This window comes from Microcaecilia unicolor, chromosome 1 (genome assembly GCF_901765095.1).
Source record: "Microcaecilia unicolor chromosome 1, aMicUni1.1, whole genome shotgun sequence".
Classification (NCBI taxonomy): domain Eukaryota; kingdom Metazoa; phylum Chordata; class Amphibia; order Gymnophiona; family Siphonopidae; genus Microcaecilia; species Microcaecilia unicolor.
The window spans coordinates 470,222,204-470,242,873 of record NC_044031.1 but is presented as its reverse complement, the minus strand read 5'-3'; the positions used below and the strand labels follow the sequence as shown (position 1 = coordinate 470,242,873).

The window sequence follows — 20,670 nt, the reverse complement described above, 5'->3', positions numbered from 1 at the left end:
CCCTTATATTGTATGGGGAGCCCTCCAAAACCCACCAAAAACCTACTGTACCCACATATAGGTGACACCTGCAGCCGTAAGGGCTATTGTAGTGATGTACAGTTGGGTACAGTAGGTTTTTGGTGGGGGGTTTTTGGGGCTCACACGTCCACCTCAAGTGTAACAGATAGAGTGGGATATAGGACTGGGTCTCCTTCTCCACAGTGCACTGCACCCAACGTGAAGCTACTCCAGGGACCTTCTTGCTGCTCTAATAGGACTGACTATAACATCTGAGGCTGTCATAGAGGCTGGTATGTACTGTTTCTTTTATATTTGGGGGCTGTGAGGGGGTCAGTGACTATTGGGGGAGTAAGGAAGGTATTTCTTTATTCTTCTAGTGGTCATCTGGTCATTTAGGGCACTTTTGGGGGGCTTAGTCATTATTAAAACAGGTCTAGCTCAAAATGTCTTAATTTTAGTTCTGGATGTTTTTGTTTTCTTCCATTATGGCTGCAACACGCTCAGGTCTTAGAAACACCCAAATCCCACCCTTAACATGCCCCTGACACACCCTCTTGAGATCTGAATGCACTGCAGATGAACTGTATAGAAAAACATCTAGAAAATGGGTTTAAAAATATCGATGTGGACATTTTTGTGAGAAAAATGTTCAAATGCCACTTTTTAGCCATTTTCTCTTTCGAAAATGAGCCCCATAGCATCATACTAAATGTTGGCAAATAAAGACCGAAACAAACAAAAAGGAAGAACGATCCTCACGTAACCTTGAACAATAAACAAAACAGCGAGGTGGATCCGAGGAGGATAGCAAAAAAAGACTTTATTGGAAACAGCTAAAATACAACCCAACATGGCCGTATTTTGGCCCGAAGGCCTGCCTCAGGGGCCTGATGAATCTCTGATGTTATAGCAGAGTGCTTAACAATAGGAGTGTCTAAAGTGAGGTCCGGCTGTAAAATCCTTTGGTTATCTTCTATTTGACGAAAGCGCTGAAAAACAATAGTCGTTCTACTGGCAAATATCAGCACTCTGCACAGGTTCCCCCTTTTCATTCATCTCTGACAATTTTGGGGCACAGACCGTAGAAACCTGCACGGCACTGGTCCCACTTCACAGTACTGGAGTTGCCGTCGAAACCCACTCCAGCCTCGATCTCGATCTGTTTTTGCCATTTATGGGACTCTCAGACCATTGAAGTTTACATTTATGTGTTTTTATATAGAGTCATCTACTTCGATTCTGAACCTGAGTTGTGATAAATTACCCTCTATGGGGGTAATATTATAAAATCATTTTTGCTTGTATGTGGTGAAATAGGTGTACAAATGACATTTTATAAAATTCTATTCTAACTGGTGTATAAGTACCCACTTTACATGCATACTCTACCCAAACACCACCCCTGTATGTGATGACTAGCACTGAACATGCCATCATGTCACACACATACTTCTCAATGTTCAAAACTATTTAACCGGCTATGAACAGCTCCTGGCATTTAAGTGCCTAATCGCAGAGATTCAGCAGGAGATAACCAATTATCTCCCACTGAATATCCTGCTAACTGGCTATATCGCGCGACATAGCTGGCTAGGCACAGATATTCAGTGCCAAACCAGTTATGTTGCACGGTCAAAATAGGCCACTTAATTAACAGGTCTTTGACTGCTAAAAATTAACTGTTTACCCTGGATTCTATATAGCATGCCTAGAGATCCGTGCCAAAATCCAAGCAGATTCTATAACAGCACGCACAACTTAGTTGACTTAACAAGCTAACTAGCGTTGATAATAGCACGTAGCAATCAATAATTGGCAATAATTACAATTTATGTGTACAATTCGCTAAGCATATTCTGTAACGCACTGCACCTAACTTCTAATGTGCGCAGACAAAAAGGGGTGTGGTTATGGGCGGAGAAATGGGCATTTCATGGGCATTCCAAAATTTACACGTGCAGTTGATGAATATGGCTTTCTGCACCTAAATCTACACACCGGAATTTACGCCAATGTTTTCACTGGTGTAAATGGACCCATGTAGATTTAGGCGCTATAACTGCTGCCTAAGCATATTCTATATACTGCACCTAAATCTAGGCGTGGATTATAGAATACACTTAGGTGGAAATGTTTTCCACGTGGATTTTTTTAAGAGCCATATATAGAAACACACACCCCTCCTTAGCGCTAAATATCTAGCCAGTTAACTTTTTAGCAGCCAAAGTAAACCCGGATATTCAGTTCTGGTTGCCGGAAATGGCCCAGCATTGAATATCCAGGGTCAGTGTCGATCACGGCACTTATGCAGGCTGCCTTCCAAGGACTGAATATCGGCCCCATACATTATAAACTTCACTACTGTACTTGCATCCTGAAAAATGATAGGCATGAATGTTGATACCCACTCCAGAACAGGTGTAAATGTCCATGCCTGCAGTGTAAGTGCTGTTTCTGCCAATTATATTAGTATTTTATAAAGACAAGTCAATGCCTACTTGACTTTATCAAACTGGCTTTTAAAAAAGCTCCTGAAAACAGGCTTGCGGGTTCCCTAGGTTTTCAAGGTGAAGAAGCTGCCTGTTTTAGCCCATTTTATATAGATGCATAGGTGCTTGTTAGTGTTTTAACAGTAACCTAGTAAATGGCAGCAGATAAGACTTGTATAGTCGTCCAGTCTGCCCAACACGATGGCCAGAGTTGTACTCGCCAATCCAACACAGGTTACGCCCATCTATGCCCTGTTTCAAATGTGAAGGTCATTTAAGTTTTGCTTTGATTCCATCCTCTTTCTATATATTGACCTTCTGTGTTTATCCTATATGCTTTTGAAATCCATCACTATTCTGTCCTCATCACCTCCACTGGGAGGATATTCTAGGCATCCGCCACCCTTTCCATGAGAACGTATTTCCTCATGTCTACTTCTCAGTAGCTTTGATTCATGTCTTCTAGTTCTACCACTTCCCTGTCTCTGAAAAGGATTTCTTTGTATATTAATACCTTTCAAGAATTTAGATGTCTGTATGGTATCTTCCCTCCTTTCCTCTTTAGTTTAGTTTTACCTCTCATTTGTACTAAGTTCAACAGCAAGAGGAGACCCTTCACAGACTGGAGAAAAAGGAAATACAATGCCATTAATAGGTGTTTCCTTTTCCACTGTCCAGCTAGCCCTTCTCCTCCCACCCTGACTCTCCCCTTTCAAGGCCCACAGTACCTTCCAGACAGAAGGTGGCCCTTCAAATAATACCTAAAAAATACAAACACTTCAAAGTTGACTCTCAGTTAATATGTAATCAAGCAAAATCAAGCTGGCAATACAACATGGGGAATTAATATAATATTTAACCATCTCTCTGACCTCATGTGCATCTTTCTTAGTCACCTATTTTCTAATTCTTCTTATTCTCTTACCCATCTATGGGGGGTCTTTTACTAAGGCACGCTAGCGTTTTTAGCGTGCACTAAAAGTAGGCACACACTAAATGCTGGAGACGCCCATAGGAATACATTGGCATCTCTAGCATTTAGTTTGCACCTATTTTAAGCACATGCTATAAACACTAGCATGCCTTAGTAAAACACCTCCTAAATGTTAACCATCTCTCTGACCTCATGTGCAACTATTTTTTAATTAGTCACATTACTCTCTAACTCTTCTTACTCTCTTACCTATCTATATGTTCCATCTTTGCTTTACCCTTCACTATCAATTAAAATGTTCTATTACGTATTGTGTTGACATTGTAAGTAGTATACTAAGCCAAACAACTGTGTTAATTGAATATTTTTACTGTTATTCTTACTGTACACCACCTTGGGTGAAATCCTTCAAAATGTCAGTAAATAAGTCCTAATAAATAAATAAATAACAATTAAAGTAACTGTTTGAACTACCTAAAAGAGCAGTGCCCTTTAATGCAAGGCCCAGGGGCCAGTGGTGGCCCCCAGAAACCTCTGGAGTGGCCCCCATTGTTTTTGTTTTTTTCTGTTACCCTGCCTCTCTACCAAGGCTCAGGGCAGAAAGGGCAAGATGGATAGGGAGAAGAGCTGTATGCTTGAAGAACAAGGCATTTCTCAATAGATAAATGCATTTGGAAAAGCCCACAACCTTGAGGATTCTCTCCAGTGACGTTTGAAGGTGGGCTGATGGGGGTGACATTTGACACACACTGGTCAGCAGTGTTGTGGCTTTCCTTCACCTCACAAGAATCCAAAAGACCCAAGTTTGAAAATTAATGAAGACCACTATTGTAATAGAGTGTTTAGGACTTGTGCCATTATGCGAGGCCTTTTGTTCTTTCTGTTCCCATGTGTACAATTCATTTCAATCTAGCATATAATTTATATTTGTGTATTTTAGTTTTGCCTGTAATTATATTAAAATATATTTATACATAGAAAAGAAACTGGCTCTCAAAATTAGCTGAAAAAAGTCACATTAAACAAATAAATGCAAAACCAAAATAAAACAAAAAAACAATTCACAAATAAAAGGTGAAACTTTAGAATGCATTTAAAAATATTGGATTACTGCATAAATGCTATTTTTCTCGTGTTTCAATATGTTGGCAAAAATATTACCATTGTTTCTACAGCATTTATATTTATGTGTTATTGCACAGTAAACCATCAGGAATAATAAAATAATATTTTGCCAATCTATCAGATTTGTTAGGTTTGTCCATCACATAAAAGCATGAATAGCAAGGAAAGGGATTTAAGAACGGCATCAGTTGCAGTCCTTAGCTCTGATTAGCACAAATAATTTTTGTAGGAATAAAAGAACAGCATTCTTGCTGATGCAGGCTGGGGAAAAGTGAAAAAAAAATCACAATTTTTGAGAAGTATTTTAAATGATCCTCACTACTGTGAGGTCAATATTCAGAGAGATTTAACTGGGCAAGAGAGGCTTCTGCCTGGTTAAAACAAGCTGGCCGTCCTAAACTCTAATATTCAATGATGCTTAATCAGGGAGTACTCCTGAATACTAGCTATGACCACTAAGGCACTATCTGATTAGTTAATGCCAGGGCAATCTGAGGGCAGAGTCTGGGAGGGGGACTCAGAAGTTATCCAGGCATTTCTGATATTCATTGGCGTCCACAGATAATGAAACGGGCAAGTAAGGCCACATAAAATTCAGTTCTACCTATCCCTGATTTGTTACCTGGGCACCGGCAGTGAATATCAACCAGACCCTGATAACTTCTGGCAGCCACAGAAGTCCCACATATTCAGTGTCAGTAGGGGAATGGGACTTTCTCTGTTTTTTTGCAACTACATTCAAAGCAGTTTACCTAGTATATACAGGTACTTATTTGTACCTGGGGCAATGAAGGTTTAAGTGACTTGCCCAGAGTCACAAGGAGCTGCAAAGGGAGTCAAACCCAGTTCCCCAGGATCCCTCCGGGTGCAGCGCTCCCCCCCCCCGATGCAGCGCGGCCCCCCCCCCGGCGAAAGGACACCCCCGCGAAGCAACCCCCCCTGCCGGGTGCACGCCGCCGGGGGGAGGGGGGTGCCGCGCGTGCCTGTCCTCCATTGTTCCATGCTTCTTCTCTGCCCCGGAACAGGAAGTAACCTGTTGCAGGGCAGAGAAGAAGCATGGAACAATGGAGGACAGGCGCGCGGCACCCCCCTCGGCGGTGTGCACCCGGGACGAACTGCACCCACCGCCCCCCTCCCTAGGAAAGCCACTGATACATAGAATCCCATAGCGTGTGCAAGGGCTGGCATTCTGTAACTTACATGCACCATTTAAAATATCCTGACTGCCAGTGGCTGAAAATGGTCGCCTGCATGTGTACGCAGCAGCAGTGGATATATGTGCAATGCATTCACTGAAATGGTGCTATATGTTTGGCTTAGGCCTACTAGTCTATAGGTGTAAATTAAACGTATAACCTTTCCTATACAGATAGTACTGAGCCATTCAGTCATATTTTTGACCATATAAGACCTAAAGATAAACGTTCATTGGCCACCAGTGAATGTATAACTGGTTTATTTATTTATTATTTATTGGGATTTATTAACCACCTTTATGAAGAAATTCACCCAAGGCGGTATAACTGTATGTTTGGTGTTTTGAATGTTGACACAAATATTTTTCTGTTGTCAATAGTTATTTTATTAGTTGGAACTGATTACTCTGCATGCAGACCAGTTAAATGGATTTATATCACTTATGAAGGAAATTATTATAGTTTTCTTTTATGATATTCTATAAGGGTTTCCAAATAATAACTGTCTATTTCATTTCATTTAATTTATTTATCTGTGTCCTTTGACTTCAGACAAGCCTCCATAAGGGCAGAATTAGAGGTGGCTACGTCAACTGTATCCCAAAAACATAAACCTAGAAACACAGAAGATTTGAGTTCTCATACCATTTTTACTTCTTCCACCTGCGTGAGAAGGCTCTCTCATGCAGTCTCCATCCACCACTGTGAGGAAGTTCTCTCTCTCATGCAACCTCCAGCCACCTCTGTGAGGGGAGTCTCTCATGCAATCTTCAGCCTTTCTAATTCCTGACATCATAACCAATATTAAAGCCACCAGTGTTACCAGAAAAGCAGTGGCGTACCAAGGGGGGAGGTGGTGGGGCCGGTCCACCCCGGGTGCACGCTGCTGGGGGGGTGCCGCGGCGCGCGCCTGTCAGCTGAGTTCGCTGACTTCACTAACTTTGCTGCAGCTCCCTCTGCCCCGGAACAGGTTACTTCCTGTTCCGGCCGGGGCAGAGGGAGCTGCAGCGAAGTTAGCAAAGTCAGCGAACTCAGCTGACAGGTGTGCGCCGCTGCACCGCCCCCCCTGCGGCGTGCACCCTGGGGGGTGTCATTCCGCCAGGGGGGGGGCCGCGCTGCACCCGGGGGGGCGCATCGGCGATCCGCCCCAGGTGTCATGCCGGCTAGGATCGCCAGTGCAGAAAAGCACCTAAAAATTAATTACTAGGACTTGCAGTGATCATGGATATAACTCCCAAGTATCATATGCTGCACACTGAATAGAATATGCATGCTATTAGAAATAATGGACCTGATATTCAACCCGTGACAGACAGCGATTTTAAAGCACTAATCGCTATGGCTAGATTTTAAACTTGATATTCTTTGTTAGGAATAAGCTGGGCACGGGCACAGAATATCTGAGTCTTGTCTCAAGGCCAGAAGCTATCAGCTGTGGTAATCAGATAACAACCTGGGCAAGTAGCACAGCTATTTCTGTGATCCTACTGGCACTGATTATCAGCCATGTCCTTATAACTTCTGTATCCACCCCCAGACTTCCCTGGCACTAACCAAATAATAAAAAAAACAAAAACTGTTTCATTAACTGGATAGTGCCACACAGTGCGTTTTTTCTAGTGAAAAAAGGCGCTGGTACTCAAATGCCAGGCCACCCTTCAGGGGTGGAGAGATCACTGAGTGACCCACCCCACAATAGCTAGGCCCCCTGCAACCAGTCACAGAATCTATGACAAGGCAGAGTTGGTGTGTAGAGCCTGAGCTCTTTCATTAAAACTTGAGGACCATGGGTCAATTTTAGCAGACAATGGAAAAGGTGCCGGTACTCAGTACCCCCAAGTACCCCCTGAAAAAAAGCCCTGGTGCCACAGCAGTCTGCCCCCCCCCCCCCCCCCCCCCCCATTTTCAGTGGCACTATCCTGTTATGTGATGCTGAAAATCTGGGGATCACCAGGTCAGCAAGAGATAACCAGGTAGGATCCTCTCCTCCCAGCTTGTCTCCCATTAAATATTGATCCTAATGATAATAATCAGTGGAAATAACTTACCTACACAAAAGTCACATATAGCTAAATTGAACAGGAAGTAATTGCTGTGGTTTCTGAGGCTTTTCTCGAGCACGAACACCAGGATGACCAGGGCATTTCCAAAAACGATGACTGACACCATTACCGACATCAAGACAGGCAGTGTTATCAGAGAAGCACCTGAAAATTGATTATTGTGACTGTTGATCATAGCAAATGCCTCTTCTTCATCTTCGTATGGGAAAGGATTTGTAGAGCAAAATGTAGCCATAGTGCCCAAACTAGATAGTGTAATTGTGTTATCCATAGTGCCCTGCTGCAACATTTTCTGTGAGTCAAACTGAGAATTTATCTATACAAAAATATTCTGATAGAACTGTTCTTGGAGGAGAATGTACTGGAAATTAAATTTACTTTCTATGATTAATATAGTTCTTTTTTTAATTTTTGCACCTGAGTAATTGAAGAAGTCAATAGCTTTTCATTAAGCTTAAGTTAAATTATTAGATTGTTTCTTATTTATCCTTACATTTGGAAAACCCTATAATGTTCCTGTTTCTGCTCTTGTCTAATGAAATATTAAAAGAATACAGGCAAGAGATACCATTGAAAAATACATTTTCTAACACACCGGTGGCTTTTTATCTGCAGAGAAAAGCAAACAAATTTGACTCTGCCAATCTCTTTAGTTGCTTATTTTCATAATTACAGTTTGGCAAACAAATTTTAATTCTTCCCTAATTCCTAAGTGAGTTCATGTTTTTGTTTATGGTATTTTCAGAGTAAGATATGCACTTTCTTTCAGTAAGATTGTTCCACTGTGGCCAGGAGTGGTCACACCTGGCTCTTTCCTTTCCCATAAGATACCAATCAGCGATGACAGTTAAATTATTACGCCAAATAGACAGTGAGCGTAGGTGAAATTTGCTTTCCTAGTTTGTGAGGGGGGAGGGGGGAGAGGAGAGCAAGAGATATGGAGGCTAGGTTCCTTCCCCATTGGATGGACATGAATTAAGCTTTTCTTTCTTCACCCATGCCCTTTCTCATTCATACACATTCTTGCATGCTCACTTGCTGGCTCGCTCTCACCTTACTCCCTATCATCAGTGGCATAGCTAGGTTAGTTGACACCCGGGGCCGGTCATTTTTAACACCCCCCCCCCCCCCCAAATCCAGTACTAGGCATACCGAGAATACAAAACACTCAGGACCTATAGAGCAATTCTACCATACCATAAGCAGTCATTTGTACGAGTCACACAAGGAAAAGGAAAGCATCTTAAACACTACAGTGAGCACTAGAACATCAATTCACCTATTGTAAAACGAAACCAGACAGATAGTACAGATCGTCAATCCTGCACAGTTAATGCCAACCGAAAGCCATGTCTTTTTCACAAACACAGATACACCCTAATCCACTATAGAATAAGTAATCATAAACTTTCTATTTAGACAAAAATTAAACTGAACCCCCGATGCCAGACTCTGCATACAATGCAACACCACAGAAACAGAAAATGTCCCCTAGTACTGTGCAAAATATAAAGACAGCGGATGTAAATTTGAAAAAACTAACAAATACCAATCACCACTTTACAAATTAACAAATAGAAATAAAACAAATACAGAAAATAAAATAATACCATTTTATTGGACTAATACATTTAGCTTCCAGAGGCCAAAATCTCCTTCCTCAGGTCAGTACAGTATAGTGCTGTTACAGTATCCTATCCTATCCTGACCTGAGGAAGGGGGTTTTGTTCTCTGAAAGTTAAGCCAAAATGTATTAAAATTAGTCCAATAAAAAGATTACCTTATTTACATGTTCTATTTATAAACATTTATTAACACAGCTACAATACTATATCCTAAAGCAAAAAAATAAAAATATATATTGTATTTACAGTTTGTTGTCTCTGGTTTCTGCTTTCCTCATCTTCTTTTCACTGTCTTCCTTCCATCCAGCATCTGTCTTCGCTCTCTCTCTGCCATCCACTGTCTGCCCTATCTCTCTGCCCCTTCCATCCACATCTGCCCTCTATTTCTGCTCCTTCCATCCACCATCTGCCCCAGTCTGCCATCTCTATCTCCCCCTTCCATCAACATCTGCCCTCTATCTCTGTCCCTTCCATCCACCATTTGCCCCAGTCTGCCCTCTTTCTCTCTCCCCCTTCCACCCACCATCTGCCCTTTCTCTCTGCCCCTTCAATCCATCTGCCCTCCCTCTCCCATCCATCCAGGGTCTGCCCTCCCTCATGCCCCCCCTTCCATCCAGGGTCTGTCCCCTCTCTCTCTGCCCCCTCTTTTCAGCCCCCAGTTCCAGCCCCCTTATTCCACCTGCCCCTAGTTCCAGCCCCAGCCCACATCTCCCACCTGCCCCCCTTTTCAGCCCCACTATCCCACCAGTCCCCAGCCCTTTTCTCCCATCAGTCCTGAGCTTCAGCCCCCAGCCACTTCTCCCTGTCCCCTTTTCAGCCCCTAGTTTCAACCCCAGCTCTTTTCTCTCACCAGTCCCGAGCTTCAGCCCCAGCCAGTTCTCCCTGTCCCCTTTAAAGCCCCCAGTCCCCACAGTTTCAGCCCCTGCCCCTTTTCAGCCCCCAGTTCCAGTACTAGCCCCCTTATTCCAACTACCCTCCTTCTCAGCCTCCAGTTCCAGCCCCCTCCATCCACCACATGCCTTGCTTCCCCCCTTTTCAGCCCCAGACCCATTCTCCCACCTGCCCCAGGCATGGACCCATTTTCCCTCCTGCCCCCTTGTCAGACCCCAGTTCCAGCTTCAGACCCCTTCTCCCCTCTGAGCACCCCTCTGAGCTCCCCCACCCCTCCCCAATCCCCTTCTCTCCTCTGAGCACCCCTCTGAGCTCCCCCTCCCCTCCCCAATCCCCTTCTTCCCTCCCCAATCCCCTTCTCCCCTCTGAGCACCCCTCTGAACTCCCCCACCCCTCCCCAATCCCCTTCTCCCCTCTGATCACCCCTCTGAGCTCCCCCTCTCCCATCTGAGCCCCCTGACCCGGTCCCGTCCCCCCTCAGTCGAGAGCCGACAGAGCCCTCTTCTCCTGCCACCACCCTGCCTTTTTTTAAAAAATCCATGCAGCGGCGCAGGCAGCACCTCGCGTCTGCCCTGTGTGTGCTGTGAAAGGAGAAAATCGCCTCGCTGGTGTCGGGCCTTCCCTTGCTGTGTCCCGCCCTCAAGGAAATAGGAAGTTACCTCAGAAGAGGGCGGGACATAGTGAGGGAAGGCCCGACGCCAGCGAGGTGATTTTCTCCTTTCACAGCACATACAGGACAGACACGAGGTGCTGCCTGCGTCGCTGCATGGATTTTTAAAAAAAAGGCAGGGTGGTGGCAGGAGACAAGAGCTGTTGGCTCTCGACGGAGCACTCCTCCACCCGCTGACACCCAGGGTGGAACGCCCCCACCGCCCCGCCCTTGCTACGCCACTGCCTATCATTTCCCCTTCCAGTCTGAACCCTCTCATCTCTTTAACTGTGACTTCAGGAGGCTGATTCTGTTGCAGCTGTTTCTCTCAATTTCTGGCCCCTCCTCTTCCCCTCTTCCTCTTCCCCAGCAGCATGTCCTTCTCTCCCAAGCATCATCCCCTGTCTCTTATACCAGCCTCCAACAGAGCTACCAAGTTACCCATTCCAGAAGGGAGACTTTTTAGCTTGCCCTGGATTTCTGCCAAACTCATCTTGGTGCATTATGGGATTTACAGCACTGAATTCAATGAACAGAATCGTGAACTACAAATACTGCTTTTAGTGGCAATATTTACTCTGGCCGTACACACGGCCATTACCCCTTTTTCATAGCGCTTTTGCAAGATAGAAGATTGCTGAAGGAATTCATTTCGACATCCATTATCTTCCACGACATGAGAGATTTTACAAGACCCCTGAGGCAGGCCTTTGGGCCAAAACACGGCCATGTCGGGTCGTTTTTCAATTTCAATAAAATTTCCTCTTTGGACCTACCTCACTGGTTTGTTTCTGTGTCTAACACTTTCGTGAGGTCTTTTCCTCCTCCTTGTTGGTTTCCTAAATCTGAATTGAGACATTTTGCCAAAAACATCTAAAAAAACATGTAGCTCTTCTAAAGATTATAGACATAAATTGAAAACGTGACTTTTTCGTAAATATCTGTTAAGTGTATGGTCATTTTATGATATGATTTTAAATGCATTTTATTGCTGTTTTGTGTACTTTATGTTATGTTATGTTATGTTATGTTATGTTATGTTATGTTATGTTATGTTATGATTGTAATCCTCCTTGAGCTGGAATGTGAAAGCAGAATATAAATACTCATTTTAAATTAAATAATCAAACCAGAAAAACATCTAAATTTTTGTTTTGATTATGATTTTGAGCTACACTTTTCATGATCAAAACATCCATTTGTAGGTACCATTTTTGAAAAAAAGCAACAACAAAAAAATCCTGAGAAAAATGTAGAAAAACAAGCTATAGGGATGTCTGGCAGTATTCCTAGTAAACTGGCCACACAGATATCCCAGCAGTGCAAAGGGGCAGCCTAGTGACCAGTGCAGTGAACTTCACACAAAGGGACTCAGGTACAAATCCCACCTAAACCCTTACATATTTTTATGGTGAACCCTCCAGGAACAGAGAAAGCCTACTCTACCTAAAGGTCCACCACTACAATAGCCCTCAGGTTTACAGGTCACATATATTTAGGTACAGGACGTATTTATATGTTTCAGGAGGGCTCACATATTTGTACTGAAATTAAAGAGTTAAAGTGGGAATTGTACCTGGATCCCATTTTTTACTATCCTCTGCACTGACTACTGGGCTACTCCGTACATGTACTTGCTGCTTTCTAAGGAATGGCCATAATATCTGGAGCTCTCATAGAGCGCAGTATTTACTCTTCACTGTCACATCTTTGAGGGGGTGGGAGGTGGTCAGTGACCAGTGGTGGGTTAAGAGGGGGTCATGCCTTAATCCCTCCAGTGGTCAGCTGGTCAGTTAGAGCATCTTTTTCTGACTTAGTCGTGACTGAAACCGATCTAGATAAAAACATACTTCTTTTTTGCCCTGGACTTTTTTCTGTTCCATTATTGTTGAAAAATCAAAATTGCATAAGTGCTTGTTTGTTTCTTCAGTGCATATCCATGAAAACTCAGACATCACAAGGCAGCCTGCTCAAAGTCCCAAATCCTCAACAAGGGCCCCCTTGTTTTGCAAAGCTGTGTCAGGAGGAGAAACTTGGTCCCATTGAATGGGGCACATTCTTTTGATGAGTGTGGCTTCTCGTTGTTAACATCAGCTGATTGGATCTGCAGTAAACAGCGTCTTTAAGTAATCCGTCGACATTTTATGCCAACATCATTTTGTGGAAAGTATAATCACCAGATAAGTGATTATTATGGCAGAGCTCCAGCCCTAGAAACGTATTTTTCCATGTTAAGTACTTTTTGATTAAAGTTGAGTATAACACTTGGGTTTGGGAGTTTTATTTAGGCAACAGTTTTCTCTGTAGTGGTTTCTTCTCCCACTTATGTGGAGTTGTTTCCCACTACAGTTTTTCAGTTTGCCTTTGAACCAATGAGAAGAAGCCCTATGGGGTTGCATGTAGGAAAAGTCTGACTTATTCCAGGGCAGTTGAGTCGCTAGTTATTTAAAAATTAGATACTCCTCATAGTGTTTGTTCTCTCAAGTTTAGGAGCATTAGTAATAGTAGTATTTAGGGAAAACTAACCGTTTAGCATCAAGCGATCGGAGAGCATGGGATGGTGTGCATGGAATAACTAAAGAAACAAGAGAGTCTCTAAGATGTAGAACTTTATGACTAATGAACATCCTTCCTCCTAACATTAGGGCTCAACCTTCTCTGCCCAAATATAAAACATTGCTAAAAACATACTATTTCCAGCTTGCCTACTGACTACTTAATGTGCCATTCACTGCCTGTATGGTCTCTCAGAGACACCGAGTCTATATTTCTTTTTCTTAAGCTTTCCTTTGAATGAATGAATTCTGTCCTATTTTAAATGGAGTTCTTTAACTTATTGTTATTTTATTTGTGAATTTTTGTAAACCACCTTGGCCTTGTATTAGAAAAGGTGGTATGTCAAGTATTAAATAAACATAAACATGTGATCCTACTCATTGTGGCATTGGGTTCAAAATGGCATCCTTGACCTTTAGAGTTAATCTAGGGAAACAACAACAAGAGTTTCGAGTTACCTGATAAGTATTTTTTTAAATGCTACAGCTGATGTTTAAAAAAGTAAGTTCACTGCATAACTGAATATTGGCCCTAAGGTTCCTACAGTTGGGATTGCTATAGATTCACTTTAATTTAGATACCTCAGTTAGGCCTCAGCACTGGATATCATCACTGAGCACCTAATTACTCTCCCTTTAACATGTACCCACCCCTGGTCCAGACCCTTTGTTAGGTACCTAAATATAGTAGCTTTGTGATTTTAGATGCCTAAATGTAAATGCTCTGAGGTAATAATTTATTTTAAAAATATAGGTGCCAAACTCTTTAAGCTAGGCCCCTAGACCTTTTGAAATCAGCTGAAATCATACCAAAGTAGACAATTATATTATACAGTAACAATCTTATATCATAGTTGGTACATCTCACAGACAGACTGACACTAGTGATCAATGGTTGGAGGAGTGGCCTAGTGGTTAGGGTGGTGGACTTTGGTCCTGACTCCTGAGGAACTGAGTTCAATTCCCACTTCAGGCATAGGCAGCTCTTTGTGACTCTGGGCAAGTCATTTAACCCTCCATTGCCCCATGTAAGCCACATTGAGCCTGCCATGAGTGGGAAAGTGCGGGGTACAAATGTAACAAAAACAAAAACCCAGTCCTCAAGACACACCTAGCCAGACAGGTTTTCAGAATATCTACAATGCATATGAATGAGACAGATTTGAAGCACTGCCTCCATGGCATGCAAATCTATCTCATGCAAATGCATTGTTGATATCCTGAAAATTTGACTAGATGGGAGCGAACCAAGGACTGGGTTGAAAACCACTGCCATAGATAATAATTTTTCCAAGATCCAAGAATCTTGAGCATTTCTCTTTATCTGCACATTTCTCATTATTTCCTATTTAAGATGTATGAAATAAAATTTTCTTAAAAGTTCTCCTAAATGTTTTGTGGCACACAGGGTACAAAAAGGGATTAATAGAGGAATTACTCCATAAAAGCCACACTGTGATCTCATACCAAAAGAGATTCACACATACACCTTGGCAGACTAAACTTATTAGGAAAAACAGTGCATAGGGTCCCCAGCAAATAAAATAGACACCCACAATTATTGCAAAAGACTTTGCAATTTGTTTATCCTTTTCTAGTTTAGAAAGGTGAGAGGCATTCTGATTTTTAGCATTGCTTTGCTGCCTGATGGATAAGGTAGAATCTGCTGGCACCCTATTCTCAGGTACATTGGTTTTTCCAATGAATGAAGTCTGATTCTGAGTCCACTCCAGAGAAAATGACTTTTGTTGCTCTGCCACGAGATGAGAAGGTGATACTGAAACTTCTACAGACAGGTTCTTTTCTTTTATAAAGAAAACAGTTGTCTGTTCTTTATTTCTTGGCAAATTCAAGTTGTGGGTTTTGTGTCTTCGCTTTCTGATATTCCAGTAGATGCTTAAATTGAAGTATATGACACTGATAAATGGTAAATAAAAAAATAATACCAAAAAGCTAATTGTTAATTCCCAGGTATTTGAAATCTCAAACGTACATGTTTCCTCAGGAACATTACTGGTTAACAGCACTGAAAAAGAAGAAAGAAGGAGCGCTGTGCTCCAGGCAGCCCCTATTTTTGACAATGCATTTCTGGACACATTGCTTGCTCCTTGGAAGACCTTGTAGGTAACCTGCAGGAAGACAGAATGCTACAGTCAGTGAAAGTCCGTCTGTGATCTGAAGGCAGCTTCTATTTATTATTATTATTATTATTATTTATTTATGGTTCATTTATACCCCACAGTTTCCCACAATTGCAGGCACAATGTGGCTTACATGACTTACAAAAGTAGAGAAGTACAACTGTTTATTTACACCTTATATGTGTGTAAACAAAGAAACTGACACCTATTATAAAGAAGAATAATCAAAAAAAAAATTTATTTTTTCAACTGTCCTCCCTTGGACAGAGGCAGCATGAGAACATCACACTGGAAGCAAAGTATACTTACAGAATATATTTTTAGCAGTAATACAGAGATATATGTTTGCTTTGCTTAAGATACATATCTTCTCCTCAGTTTAAATACACTTACATTCGTGCTGCACCCAATGTGTGCACGTCAGCAACCCTTTTCTTTGAAGCCTGTTCTCACATTTCTTATCTATAAAAAAACAGCTACATTCTTTCTGCTACCTTGCACAGACTTTCTCCTCCGTCTCTACTTCACTGCCCAGGGCTACATAGCTCAAGGCTATTTCCATGACAACCATATTGCTCTCATATGTTTGTGACTCATAGTTCTTTTGCCTTAATGCTTGCACTTCACTGACCATAGGAACTTTCTTTTTTCCTCATTATATTCAACACAACACATGAATTTTACAGCAGAATAAGGAGAGAACACTAACAACAATTAGGGTGACTAATAAGCAGAATTACTAATGGAGTAAGTTTTTTCAAAAAGGGGGGTCTTTTTACTACTGTGTGCTAATGGATTTAGTGCATGATAGTGATTAGCGTGCACTAAATGATCAGATGCTCGCCAATCCCAGAACAACTGTAGGATGCCTGAGCACATCCACAGCAGTGCCTTTTTAGCGTACAGTAATCACGTGTTAGTGCTTAGCACCACTTTGTAAAAGGGCCCTTAAGCTTATATCTGAGGTATTGGAGGGTTAAGTACTTGAACAAAAATAAATATATGTTGGGGTACCTATATATTTCTTCATTAATGTACTGAACAGTATCTGAAAATTACAATTAGAAATGCACAGGCGTAACCTTCACTTTCAACCTGTGGTGCAGCTGAAGGCTGAAACGGATTTTGAGCACAGAATTCCAAAGGAACAATGGTGGCTGAAAATGCGACCTCTGATGAAACTTTTGGCCAAATATAAAACCAGCTATGATGTTTCTGATTCTGGTCAGCTGGAACATGTGCGTAGACCAAGAGGACAAACAGACACTGGTCCCATCTAAGGCAATACATGATGTTCAGTGAAGTTGTTATGTTAGCAGATCTATAGTGTGCTACGATCTACAATCCCTCACAATGTATTTGTTGCTGCTTTGTTTTATAACATTTAAGTTATTAATGTAGCACATTAAAATGTTCTCATTTCCTTGTCAGTCTTGTATTCATTCTGAAATAAAATTCCTAATAAATGGCATCAGCAACACATCAGTATCTTGGCTGCAGCATATCTCATTGTACATGCACTTTAGTAAAATCTATCAATTTCACTTTGTATCAGAGTGTGTTCTGCTTACGTGTAGAAAAGATGTTTTATTATGTTATATTGTGTTTCTCAAAGTGGAATAAAAGTGCTGTTGCAAACCAAAAAAAAAAAACATAGGCAGTGGCTTAAATAAGTGTAAAAATGAATTATAAATGCTCAGAAATCAACAAGTGTCAATATCACCAACTGGAAAAGAATTCATATTTCCATCATTGCACTGCCTGCCACAAACACTGCAAATAATTGTAAGTTTATATGCAAAAGTCTGTAAATTCAAAAATAGTTTAGGTTTTGTTCTTATCTCAATAGTGTTGAATGTCTCAACAGTGTGCCACTGAAGTAAACTGATGTATAATGTAATTGTCCTTCACTAATAACTGTGCAACGCAGGGGCGTAGCTACTATGGGGCCACGGGGACCTGGGCCCCCGTAGATTTGGCCCTGGACCCCCCTGCCGATGACCCTCTCAACCCCCCTCCCGCTGCCAACCCGCCATCGCCGTCTGCTACCTTTGCTGGCGGGGGACCCCAACCCCCGCCAGCCGAAGTCGTCTTCCTTCGTTTGGTTTCTGAGTCTGACGTCCTGCACATACAACGTGCAGCACGTCAGACTCACAGAAACAGAACAAAGCCCTGCAGATCGCAAAGCTGAGTTCCTAGTCAACTCATAGTGGGCCCTTTTACTAAGGTGCATAGGTACCTACATGCATACAACATGCATCAAATTAGAACTACCGCCCAGCTACCGCGTGCCCTGGGCGGTAATTCTAATTTTGACATGCATCCAAAATGTGCGGGAGAAAATTATTTCTATTTTCTACTGTATGGCACTAACCGGGCGGTAATCAGCAGTGTACGCACTCTGAAGATTACCGCCTGGTTAACACATGAGACCTTACCGCTAAGTCAATCGGCGGTGGTAAGGTCTCAGGCCCAAAATGGATGCATGCTGATTTTTATTTTGCCGCATGTCCATTTTCGACAAAAAAGGCCCTTTTTTGCTGGAATGCTGAAAAATGGACCAGTGCACATCCAATACACGCGCAGGCCATTTTTTTGCGCATCTTAGTAAAAGGGCCCCTGTGTGCCTTCGGTGGAAGTAGTACAAGACAATGGCGTATAAAGAGTAGTGAGTGTTGACAGATAAAGTGGAGATCCCAAGTGGTAAGCTTTGAAAGCTTTTTGCTGTTCTGTGAACAATTTTTACTACATGTTTTTATCTCTGATTTATGTTTGTCACAAACTTGTAGTTTTGGTTTTCATCATCCGGAATAGGTAATCAAGAAAGTAAAATAAATAATCATCTAGAATGCTGAACTCTCTACTAGTACATTTTAATAGTATCAGAACTCCCTTTAAATGATCTCATTCTCTTTCTGAACTGAACTTCTGCATTTGATTTCTAGCCATCATCAGATGCCACTTTCCAAGTACATAGCAAGGCTTACTAGGTTTGAAAGTCATAAATATTGTAGCACTGCAGGTTGGAAATATTTATGGAGTGAAGTAGCAGCCTAGTGGCTAGACAAGCAGACTGAGAACCAGGGAAGCCAAAATTCAAATCCCAATACAGCTCTTCATAATCTTGGGTAAGTAATGGAATTCGATCGGATGAGCGAAAGGTGAGCAGTAGAGTGCCTCAGGGAATGGTGCTGGGGCCGATTCTGTTCAATATATTTGTGAGTGACATTGCCGAAGGGTTAGAAGGTAAAGTTTGCCTTTTTGCGGACGATACTAAGATTTGTAATAGAGTAGACACCCGGGAGGGAGTGGAAATCATGAAAAAGGATCTGTAGAAGCTAGAAGAATGGTCTAAGGTTTGGCAATTAAAATTCAATGCGAAGAAATGCAAAGTGATGCACTTAGGGAGTAGAAATCCACGGGAGACAAATGTGTTAGACGGGGAGAGGGATCTTGGGGTGATAGTATCTGAGGATCTGAAGGCGACGAAACAGTGTGACAAGGCGGTGGCCGTAGCTAGAAGGTTGCTAGGCTGTATAGAGAGAGGTGTGACCAGCAGAAGAAAGGAGGTGTTGATGCCCCTGTATAAGTCGTTAGTGAGGCCATACCTGGAGTATTGTGTCCAGTTCTGGAGGCCGTATCTTGCTAAGGATGTAAAAAGAATTGAAGTGGTGCAAAGAAAAGCTACAAAAATGGTATGGGATTTGCGTTACAAGACGTATGAGGAGAGACTTGCTGACCTGAACATGTATGCCCTGGAGGAAAAGAGAAACAGAGGTGATATGATACAGACGTTCAAATATTTGAAAGGTATTAATCCGCAAACGAAACTTTTCCGGAGGTGGGAAGGCAGTAGAACTAGAGGACATGAAATGAGATTGAAGGGGGGCAGACTCAAGAAAAATGTCAGGAATTATTTTTTCACGGAGAGAGTGGTGGATGCTTGGAATGCCCTCCCGCAGGAGGTGGTGGAGATGAAAACGGTAACGGAATTCAAAAATGCGTGGGATAAACATAAAGGAATCCTGTTCAGAAGGAATGGATGCTCAGAAGCTTAGCGGAGATTGATTGGGTGGCAGAGCCGGTGGTGGGAGGCAGGGCTAGTGGTTGGGAGGCGGGCCTAGTGCTGGGCAGACTTCTACTGTCTGTGCCCTGAAAATAGCAGATACAAATCAAAGTCAGGTATACACACAAAGTAGCACATATGAGTTTATCTTGTTGGGCAGACTGGATGGACCGTACAGGTCTTTCTCTGCCGTCATTTACTATGTTATGTTATGTCACTTAAGTCTCCATTGCCTCAAGTACAAACGTATCCCCCTGTTTACTAAGCCACGCCAGTGGCTGGCGGTGCGCTAATGCCAACATAGCCCATTCACTTTGAACGGACTGTGTCGGCATTGCAACGCTGCTTAGTAAACAGGGGGGTTAGATTGTATGCCCTCCATAAACAGAAAATATAGCTACTGTATCTGAATGTAACTGGCATTGAATTACAACTGAAAAATGTGTGCTTCTAAATCAACATATTGTAGACATGCTATGTAATGAAATGGAACCTTTGCAGCTACAAAAAAAAATTACTATGCAACAAAATCACCTAGAGGGTGCAGTTATTCATTCCACATTAGTGTTTATACTTACAGGTTTAGTCACAGAGACAAAACGATCATGACTGATAAGCAGAATGCTATACACTGAAGATACGCACAGAGTAGAATCCATGATTAACCTAATTTTACAGGTAACACTTCCAGCAGTCCATCTTCCAGTTACTGTATAAGGTATGCTCCAAGGCATGCAGCAGGATCCTTAAAAAAAAAATGACATGTTGTTATTACTTTTCTCTTTATCTAGGAAAAGAAGCATCCAAGTTGGAATGTTTGGGATGTCTTCAGTTTGCAGCCTATTTTACAAAAGTCTTGCTAAACATGGAGCATTTTGTGAAATACCCGTAAAGCTGCAATAAATGTGTATTACTGTGACTTCACATGCACAG

At 42.2% G+C, this 20,670-nt stretch overlaps 1 protein-coding gene across 1 annotated transcript in view; it reads right to left on the bottom strand.

Annotated features, from left to right (window-relative positions):
- Window positions 1-8,045, bottom strand: part of LOC115458614 (histamine H3 receptor-like) — a 30,037-nt gene extending 21,992 nt beyond the window's left edge. Inside the window, exon 1 of the mRNA XM_030188489.1 lies at window positions 7,796-8,045. Within this exon, the coding sequence (XP_030044349.1) occupies window positions 7,796-8,045 (250 nt within the window). The remainder of the gene's footprint in view (window positions 1-7,795) is intronic.
- Between the last annotated feature and the right edge of the window lie 12,625 nt (window positions 8,046-20,670).